Consider the following 10,839-nt stretch of genomic DNA (forward strand, 5'->3'; position numbering starts at 1 on the left):
CCCCGCTGAGACGGTTTGACACAAACTCTTCAAACACAAATGATTAGACGAGATATAAAAGCATTTGATGGTGCGAGATGTGTTCGAACTCCGGCTTTAACAGCGGTTAACTAATGAAACTGTGATTTGTGTCTTTGGAATCAGATCAGAGATGTTTTACTGAGCGGTGCAGCTGGACGAAGTTCTGCTGGACTTCCTTTTTTATCACCTCATTGTCCTCTATTTTAACGCAGCACAGACTCAAGAACAGCAGGCATTGTTAAGCTGTCGACACGAAGCAGTCTCGTTTTTTTAAATGCTGTTTAATGTAAAAAACAAACAAATTGTGTCCACAACAACAGGCTGTCCAGGGGGAGACGTCTGTCCATAGAGACACCTGGACCACATGAACAACTGTTAAATCTCTTCTTCTACATCCTTTTTAGTTAACAAACAATACAACTACATCACAGCCAACAGACAGGTGAGGCGATGCATGTAATGAGAGAGACAGACAGGTGAGGATGGAGACAGACAGGTGAGGAGACAGACCCACAGGTGAGGAGAGAGAGACAGACAGGTGAGGAGAGAGACCCACACAGGTGAGGAGACAGACCCACAGGCGAGGAGAGACTGACAGGTGAGGTGATGCATGTAATGAGAGAGGCAGACAGGTGAGGAGACAGAGACAGACAGGTGAGGAGAGAGACCCACACAGGTGAGGAGACAGACCCACAGGTGAGGAGACAGAGACAGACAGGTGAGGAGAGAGACCCACACAGGTGAGGAGACAGACCCACAGGCGAGGAGAGACTGACAGGTGAGGTGATGCATGTAATGAGAGAGGCAGACATGTGAGGAGACAGAGACAGACAGCTATAAGAACAGATATTAGATATGAAGACTACGTTTTAGTATCCAGGTACATTCAGTACATTCAGTGGTTATTAATTTTAAACGTCAGAGTATTTATTGACAGTATTTTTGAAGTTTGGATCTCATGACGTGTGTGATGTCGTCTTAGTTGTTGTCCCTCGTGCAGTCGGTGTCTCTTATTTTACAACTCAGTCACAATCCCGTTGATTCATTGAAGGACAGAGACCGACTTCCTCCTGATCCACAGCGTTTGTTTGCTGCACAAACGCTGAGCCGTAAGTGATTAATAACGATTCGATTTGGTTCCAGTCTTGACTTGAATGTGAGACGTGCCGCTGGAATCGACTCGACTGAGACGGTCCTCATCAGAGACGAGCTGTCGGCAGCAATGAGCAGGAGACACGTGGAGTATATTAATGAAATAGGATCCACAGCGTAACGGATATCATTCACCGGGACACGGGTTATTATAATCCTCTCAAACCCTAATCCTGACAGAACAAACGCTTTCAGAAATATGACCAGATGTGTATATATATTTATATATATTTTGTTTTGTTTTATGTGATTTGAAAGTTGCATTCGGGGACGCTGGAAGTCTCTCTGTGTTTGTGGTCCTGAGAGGAACTTTTGGCACGTTGTTTTGATTTGATTGAGCAATATTTTGTTTGTTATTCACATTAATGTACACACAACAGAACAACTGGAAAAAGGCTCGTTTATTTGTGCAGCACTTTTCAGCAACAAGGGAGTTCAGAATGTTTCATATGAGACATAAAAGGCAGTAAAACAGAAGAAGCACAAGACACATTTAAATACAATTTAAAAGAGTGTAAAGAATAACCTTAGAAAATATAGCAGAATAGAAAAACAGAGCAATGCCAGATATGAATAATATCATTATTAAATAACGTTTTTCTTTCCCTCCACAGACTAAACAGATAAATAGTGCAGAACAATATTTCCCTCTGAGTTGTGGAGGAGAAGTATAAAGTGACAGTACTTCGGTAAACGTATATTTCACCACTGGGGATGTTTATATGGAATTAATTCCCCGTCTTTCTTCCAAGATAAACGCACACGTTATCTTAATCTGATGGTTGAAGCCCGGTTCGCTCCTCGTCTGTGTGTTTTTTTTTTTAGATAAATGCAGAACCGGAGTAACTCACAGGAGGCTGACAAGATAAATGATGCACTTAACCTTGCCGGTGGTCGTGCTCTCAGCTTCATCTACAATCTCACCTAGCCTTTATCGCCCGATAACAAGTAAACAATAAGATTAGGTCGTTGTTTTCTTCCTCCCTCGGATCCTCCGGCCTGCTGCGTCTTCTGTCTGACCCGATGGAGGGAAGGAGAGTCCTGATTACAGCATCTTCAGTTTCCTTTCATACTTTGTCTTTTATATCTCTTATTTTTGGTCTTTCCAACACCAATCTAGTGACACTTACTGAAAACTCACGTACACGTGCTTCTACAGACACAACACACTCACATTGTAAAGCACAGACATGCAACGACACAAATTATATTTAAAAAAAGATGCGATGTGATGAATTGAATCTTCTGATGTATTTTTCCTCCGTATCTGACGAGTCATCTTATCACACTGATTTATATCAGACAGACAAACAGCTGCTGTGTCTGAGAGCTTGATCTGATAAAACAAGACACTTCCAGTCAGAAGTTTGTATCTACATGTTTTGTAATTTGATAAGCTTTTATTGATATTTATAATGAAAAGTGTAATCTGTAACAAAGAAACTTGTAACTACAGCTCTCAGATAAATATAGTGAAGTAAGAACTATGAGCGTAAATTAGCTCAAAATGGACACTCGGGAAAAATAAACCATCGATACATTAGAGGGTCGCAGTGTTATGTTTTGTGATAATGTATCGATTCTCAAAAACGCTTCATCTTCATCAATCTTAATTGACCCTTTGTTAAGTCCCGCCCCTCAAATGCAGACTGGCCAATCCTAGCGTAGCATCATCCAGCTCTGACCAGGGTCCAATAACTCTCCGTCTCTGCTCCGTAGACTCTCATCAGTGGTCTCAGATGGTCTTCATGTTCAGGCTGGTTTAGTGGATGTGGAGCTCGTCATGTTAAACGTTGTGTGATCGTGATACTCGTTACCCGGAGAGGTTGAAGGAGATAAATGTTTCTAAAACGTTACGTTTCTACCTGAACACCTGTGGAGCTAACATTAGAGTACGTTAGCATGTCATTAACTAGCATTAGCACTTCTATGCTACATGCTGCTTTTACATGTTAATGATTGTAACCGTGAATAAAGAGCTACTTTAAGACTGTGATCTGTAGCTTTAGCTTCTATCTTTATCTTTTCACTGATGAATCACTTTGACACCCTGGATACATCCTTCAAACACATTTTGCAGACCCTTCTGTCTGAAATCGCTTCTTCATTTTTGTCCAAAAACTAGATAATATTCATCCAGTGAGTGCAGTTAGTGACAGTGTGGGCTCCATGGTAGCGTAGCTCTGACAGCCTGACAGAGAAGCAGCGGTCAATTAATAGTTTAAATGCAAAAGACTAGTGGCAGACCGTTTGCATCGCATTTAGTTTTGTGTTTAAACGTATATTTAGCTGAGTTACTCTTTATCCAGGCAGCACTGTGTTAGTTTTAATCTAATCTAATCTAATCTTTAGTCTTAGTCTTTAATTTAAACATTTACCAAAACATCTACTGACGTGAAGAGGGAAGAACATGATGGGAGTTACTTCAAATAGGTCTTTAATGCACTCAGTTTCTACTGTTTATGTACAAATACAGTATGATTCATTTCTGGCTGCATCTCAATAGAAAGCACAAAAACCTAAACGTGTTCAATGACCACTGTTTTGATTCATGTAGATTCAGGAGAGCAAACTGTTAAAGGGCCAGTTGATGAATATTGATAAATAATATTCTCAAGCAGTTTATATGATTGCGTCAAATCTGATGCGGTTTCAGTCATAATTTGAATACATGTATCTCGCATAATATTGTAATTGATGTGATCCAACAGTGTTTGATCGCGTTGATCCGATGCCGTTCCGAACTGTTCTAGGTGAAGTGATAGCGGTATAAACAGGTTCTCCGGTTCTGCTGAGTTAAACAAAAGCTGAAGTGTGTTAAACCTGCATTCTCTCTAATGTCCACCAGGGGGCGACTCCTCTGGTTGTATAGAAGTCTATGAGAAAATGACTCTACTTCTCTATTGATTTATTACCTCAGTAAACATTGTAAACATGAGTTTATGGTCTCAATCTCTAGTTTCAAGTCTTCTTCAGTACAGCATGATGTTCATTTAGTACATTATGGTCCATTTAGAGTCAAACAGACCATAAAGCAGGGGATGCTTTAGGGCGGGGCTACACGGTGATTGACAGCTCTGTACCAGAGACGTATAGGGCGTCTCTACATCACTTCTCCGCAGTCCAAATGCCATCACTTTCTGTTTATCGGTAGCGTCAAACTCGAGGCTTCAAAACAGCGGGTAACATCACGACGACTACGTCCACTTCTTATATACAGTCTGTGGGTATAAATCAGACATCAATGTTGTCTACACACTAAAATATACAGTAACTCTATGAGCTCTGTAAATGTTTCTATGCATTCACACGCCTTTGTAAGCTGAGTGCCCCCCCCACCTTTTCTTCCAGCTGTACATCCAGACGACCACACTGACCATCTCCATGAACCTGAGTGCTTCGGTGGCCCTCGGGATGCTCTACATGCCCAAAGTCTACGTCATCATCTTCCACCCAGAGCTCAACGTGCAGAAGAGGAAACGCTCCTTCAAGGCCGTCGCCACGGCCGCCACCATGTCGTCCCGACTCTCCCACAAGGCCAGCGACCGGCCCAACGGGGAGGCCAAGACGGAGCTGTGCGAGAACGTCGACCCCAACAGTAAGTCCACATCTGCTCCGCCTCATGTCGGTTAAAAACTCTGATCTTTATTCGGAGTTTAAATGAAATGAGTATGAAACACTGTATATTAACTCAACGGTTACATACGGACTGTTAAATGAGCTGTGAAACTGGAGCTGAAATCAATTGAAACGTAATAAAGCATGTTATTATTTTACTCATCCAATCATTTAAAGCACCTCCTGGACTGACTTGGATTTTAATGTGGAAGTGTGAGGGATTAATTACATTTTTCTTTCTTAATACCTGAACTGAGGCACTGAAAACACATTAGAAATACTTTAAAATAAAAGCAAAGTCTCCCTGAGAGTTGCATGTTCAGACACCACTCTCATGTCTGTAGGTAGAGGCCAAAGCATAGAGGAAAATATAAGTTTCTAAAACTATCTGCATACGTGCAGACGGGACCGAAGACATTGAGCTGTCTTCTTTCAGTGACTTCCACCAAACTCCCACTCAGCTGTCAACGTAAGCTATGTCGTACATTCTTTATAAGCTCCTTGTCTCCTTTGTTGTCGTCAGTGAGGATTTGTGAAACCTGCATTGACGGTTATTTTGGGTGTCAATGATTTGAAAACAGCATCACATGAAGTTTTACACATATGGCACTAATGTTGCCTCTATGAAGCCCCCATATGTACCTCTGTGATGCTCCTTCTGTTCTAATAACAATTATGCTGGATTTAAATAAACGAGCAAAAACAGCATTTTCTTTTGTAATTGGAAAAAATATATATATATATATTTATATATATATATATATATATATATATATATATATATATATATATATATCAAACTTGCGCTCCTGCTCCACAGGAAATCAGAATTGGAATAAAAGAAATTGGGGAGAAAAAAAAGCTTCAATTTGAATGTTCCAGAAATAAATTTAAAAAGTGCACAAATTGAAATTACATGGCATGTGATGAAATTACCACTTCGCAGTGGGATTCCCTTTTGGGGCTCTCAGGGACATCTCACCAAATAATGTTTTTCTCCCCCCTGACAGGCTAATTTCATAATTTATCAGAGGTAAGAGCAAATTAATCTTCTACTTCTGCTTTGCTGTCCTGACCTTGAATCCATTTTCTTCTGGAGGTTTTTTTTTAGGAGATGGAAAGAGAGAGAGAGAGAGAGAGAGAGAGAGAGAGAGAGAGAGAGAGAGAGAGAGAGAGACAGCCCAGAGAAAAGAGAGAGGGATACGGGGGGGAATACATTTTGAGTGGGAGAGAGGAGGGAGTGTGTGGAGGGAATGCTAAGTGTACTTCCACAGCTCTTTATCGCCATCTTTGAATTGACTCATAACTTTTACATGAGGAGGGAGAGACGAGCATAATATGACTATTTGAGTGGCAGATTTACAGTCTGTCTCTGCTGCATGCTATTTCGGGTGGCACTTTAACAGAACGTTTGACCCCCAAGACCTCAGATTTTAATGCGCGGCTCCTACGCTCCTCGGGGCCTGAACTGTGCATGTGGCAATCCCTCCTTCAACACCTGTGAGCGATACTGTGAGAGAGGGGGAGAACCTGTTGAGATATTCCTCTGTGGATCCTGTATAGGCGGCGCTAAGATGGGGTAACCAGATGTCTGATATCGTTATTCGGCTCCTGTTTCTCCAGTTGATCCGGTACAATCGTGCCCTGGATGAGTTCACTCTGATTCTGTCACACATAAGCAGATCAAATGCATGTTTTCATCATCAAACAACCTTGACAAGAGGATCCAGAAACTAATGAACATGAGAAAGTGAAGGCAGAAAGAGAAAGAAGTGGGGGGAGATCCTGCTTACTCATGGCAGGGCTGCTAGCAATGTTAGCTGACTGTTAGCAATGTGAGGCTGTTAGCAGGCTGTTAGCGATGTTAGCCGAGTGTTAGCGATGTTAATCAACTCTTAACATTGTTAGCCGAGTGTTAGCGATGTTAATCAACTCTTAACATTGTTAGCCGAGTGTTAGCGATGTTAATCAACTCTTAACATTGTTAGCCGAGTGTTAGCGATGTTAATCAACTCTTAACATTGTTAGCCGAGTGTTAGCGATGTTAATCAACTCTTAACATTGTTAGCCGAGTGTTAGCGATGTTAATCAACTCTTAACATTGTTAGCCGAGTGTTAGCGATGTTAATCAACTCTTAACATTGTTAGCCGAGTGTTAGCGATGTTAATCAACTCTTAACAATGTTAGCCGAGTGTTAGTGATGTTAATCAACTCTTAACAATGTTAGCCAGCTCTTAGCGATGCTCTGTCCATAAAGCTGTCTGAATCAGTGGTATAACCAAAAACTGTACTCAAGTAAAAGTACTTAGTTTGCAAAAGTCCTCAAGTAAAACTTCAAGTAATCATCAAAAATAACTACTTGAATAAGAGTAAAAAAGTATTGAATTCGTTACCAACTTCAGGTTTGTGTAGCTTTTAGTTTTTCACTGATCATGCATTTACTAGAAACTAGTGTTTCTATGCATCTGGGTTCTTTATGAGCATTTTCAAAGTCTTATTCCCATTGTGTCCTCGACATGGTTTTCCATTGTTCAAGCTTTGACAGTAGCTCTTTTAATGCATCTCGTTGTGTCCTCTTCTTTAGCTGTTTAATGGCATGTATATGTATTATAATAATAGACACAGGCTATAACAGGTGTGGATGACAACAATCAAGTAATTTATGTTTTTTTTAATCATCATAAGTGTTAGTAGGCTTATGATGCCTAATACTGACTTCCAAATGCCACCTACCCTCGTTTATTGGTGTATTTAAATTCAGTAGGCTCACCAATAAAACCCACCTGTGGGATCTGGATGATTACGGCTCGTCAGTCAGTCCTGCTTGTTGGTGTGTGTGTGGGGGGGGGGGGGGGGGGGGGGGGGTCTCCTAGACTCTGGACCTCAGCATGTTTCACTATTCAGAGTCCGTTCACGGTAGAGGAGACACAGCAGTACCGGAGCAGCGTTGGCAGACTGCAGCTCAGTCGTGACTCCCTGAAGACCCACAGAGCCATCTGTCCACTCCCCCCTCGTTTCTCACTCCATTTCTCCCTCCTTTCACCACAATGTAATAGCCCTCAATCACTTGCCCCCCCCCCCCCAACGACAAAGGCCTCTATCTCTCGTCGCTCTTCTGGCTTCGGCCGGTCTCTTCAAAGGCCAAAATCTCTTCTGATTCTGCTCTCATAAGGCCTCTCGTGCCTTTTCTCCAAAAGCTGATTCCTGATACAACAAAGGCTTCTATATCTCTCTTAAAACTCGTATAGCCCCGGCTGCTCTTGGAAACAATCCTTACAAGCGGTACTCTCTCCCTCTTTTCTGAGCGTGGCCCCGGGTGCCTGCAGCAGTGAAATCCCTCTGCTACATTTATTTCTTTGGGGATTAGCCTTTCTCACACACATGTGACACTACCTTCAAATGCCTTTTTGAGGAATGGGTGGAGAAGTGTGGCAGCTTGGGATGTCGATGGACGAATTCACCGGAAACTGATTCTTTGTTTTTAAAACAGCTAATATAGCAGAGTGCATATGATATAATATTTCCAAAACAACGTGTCTATTGTGTTCAAATATTCCACATGTACGTCAGGGAAGATGCCCCCGATTAACAAAGGGGGTCATGTGTGGTAGCATATTAAACGTAGTTCTTAAAGTAAATACGAAAAATAAGCTAAAAGGGTGTCAAATGCTTTGTACAAATACAAAGCGAATTTCACTGATCTTTATTCATTGTATCTTACTACGGCTGTATGAACCCAAAATAATGATGTGATTTAATGTGATTTGTGATTTAATTGCAACAAACGGATCAAAACATATTTTTTTCAGTTGGATTTAATTTTAAAAGTATTAATGTAGTGGAGCAGAAGAGTCAAATAACATGTCCCTCAAGAGAAAAGACATGTTTTACTGCAAATCCACTCAAATCCAAACCTGAGGCCCCTCGTCATATCAGTGGATGTAAATGACTGTCAAAATATGACACTTTATTTCTGCCTATCCAATAAGTTGAGCCTGTTGTCAGTGTGACGCACACACGGTCCTGATTGGACAGTCGGGTCTGACTCTAACGACTTCTCTCTGCATGAAGAAGACACATTGTGACAAAGTCAGAGAGGTTCGGTGACACTTTCAGCCCTTAATATGCATATTATGCCATTTTCATCTTTATCTCCTCGCCGTGATTGATGATGGACTTTTGGCTCGAAGCCATTTGTCACTGGATGAACACCGAGGGCCAAGTGGTGACCAGTAGAGGGAGGGGGGTGGAGGGGAGGGAGGTCCAGCTGCAGGGGGAGATAGGGAGGCGGTCATAACTGAAGCGAACACATGACGCCCGTTCTTCCTGCTCATTTAACATCTGAGAGTCTTATTTTATTATCGCCGCAACGAACCAGCACGAGCCTCGACCTTGTAATTCTGAGAGCTGGTTTGTTTTTTTCGAGGGAGAATCGTGTCGTAGATCGGCACAAATTCCTCGCAGCAGACGCGCAGAAACGACCGAATAACGCTCAACAAAACTTGTTTTCATTATACACTCTCAAGCCAGTATCACAGCGACAATGACAGATCAAATATAAGTGAAAACATTTTAGATATATTTCAAGTTGGGACCAGGCAGAGGCGGCTCTGAAAAGTGAAGCTAATGCTGAAGTGTCTTAAAGCTGCATTCTCTCTAATGTCCATCAGGGGGCGACTCCTCCGTTGTCTGTGTTTTTGTCTTAGAACTTTAACCCTTTCACAGGCTGTTTTCAGCTCATGAAACTTAATTGTAACATTTTGGTCCCCAAAAAATTCAGCGCACGGTTGTACCCTCTGATTGCAAAAAAACAAAATGGCGACGACCAAAAAACATGATGGCGAAAATCCAAATGCCGAACTCAAGGTTTCAGGACGGCACTCCACAAGTGGGTGACGTCACGGTAACGTCGTCAACTTCTCATATACAGTCAATGGTTGGGAGGCACGATGTGATTGGCTGAGAGTGTATTTATTGATCACCGCGTTCTCTGGTTCATTCTCTGGTTTATTCTCTGGTTTATTCTCTGGTTTACTCTCTGGTTTATTCTCTGGTTTATTCTCTGGTTTATTCTCTGGTTGCTCCGTGCTGGTCGTTGCTTTTGTGCTATTAAAATATGGCCCTCACCCAAAGAGAAGTTCACCAAAGTTTAATTGTATGCTCTTGTTCTGCAGAAGCTTTTTTGACATTTTGGATTTTCTTTCTTTGTTTGTTTGTTTTTATCTTCGGCTGCAGATGCTCTTTTGCTTTATGAGTTATGACCTCTCAACACTGACAGATCACCCCCTCGCTATAGAACACAGAATTGTAAATGAAGAGAAGCTGATTCTCTTTTCTGATCTCAAACGCACCAAACTGCTCTCCCCTCCCGCTTTGAGAGTTCATAATTCAGGCCTTCCTTTAAACTCTGGAATCATTTCATTTACATCTGTGTACAACTTTCATTTCGCCTCGATCACAACATTAACCTCCAGGTAAAAAATAACAGCCGCAGGAACTAAAGCTCCTTCCTGTTTTGTCCGTTGTCTCCTTTTTTTCAGGTCCGGCAGCAAAGAAGAAGTTCGTGAGCTACAACGACCTTGTGATCTAACGGCATCAGAGCAAGAGACTGAAAACAGAGCGATAGTTGGAGATGTCTGGTCTCCGGCCCTGCTGGCTAAAAAAAACAAGGATAGGCAGGAAAAAAGAAGAAGCAGAGAAGTATGTTTTTTTGTTGTTGTTGTTTAGTTCTATGGTCTCATGTGCTTCATCGCCCACCAACAGACTCACAGATGCTGAAGCAAAGCCTTGTGGGACTTTCCTACGGACTTCAGGCTTCCCCTCGGTCAAAGAGAAGCGAGGACGCACAGAGAGCGAAGACGCGCCAGGGAAAAAAAAAGACGTGAGGATGTTCGGAAAGTTAAAAAATATATATATATATAAATCCTTCTGTTTGTGAGGTGATGATGGTACTGAGAGCAAACATGGCATCTTTGCAGCCTCGTGGGGGGGGGGCTCCGTGGTGATTCTCTCTCTGCCCTTGATGTCAAACGAAGCCGCGGCAGTCT

At 42.1% G+C, this 10,839-nt stretch overlaps 1 protein-coding gene across 1 annotated transcript in view; it reads left to right on the plus strand.

The window, feature by feature from the left end:
- The window catches only part of grm7 (glutamate metabotropic receptor 7), a 214,091-nt gene extending 203,709 nt beyond the window's left edge, over positions 1 to 10,382 (plus strand). Inside the window, exons 9-10 of the mRNA XM_076096108.1 lie at positions 4,525 to 4,771; positions 10,333 to 10,382. Coding sequence (XP_075952223.1) covers positions 4,525 to 4,771; positions 10,333 to 10,382 — 297 coding nt within the window. The remainder of the gene's footprint in view (positions 1 to 4,524; positions 4,772 to 10,332) is intronic.
- Positions 10,383 to 10,839: the final 457 nt, after the last annotated feature.

Source organism: Anarhichas minor, unplaced genomic scaffold (assembly GCF_050575085.1).
Source record: "Anarhichas minor isolate MPS153535 unplaced genomic scaffold, ASM5057508v1 ptg000021l, whole genome shotgun sequence".
NCBI classification, from domain to species: domain Eukaryota; kingdom Metazoa; phylum Chordata; class Actinopteri; order Perciformes; family Anarhichadidae; genus Anarhichas; species Anarhichas minor.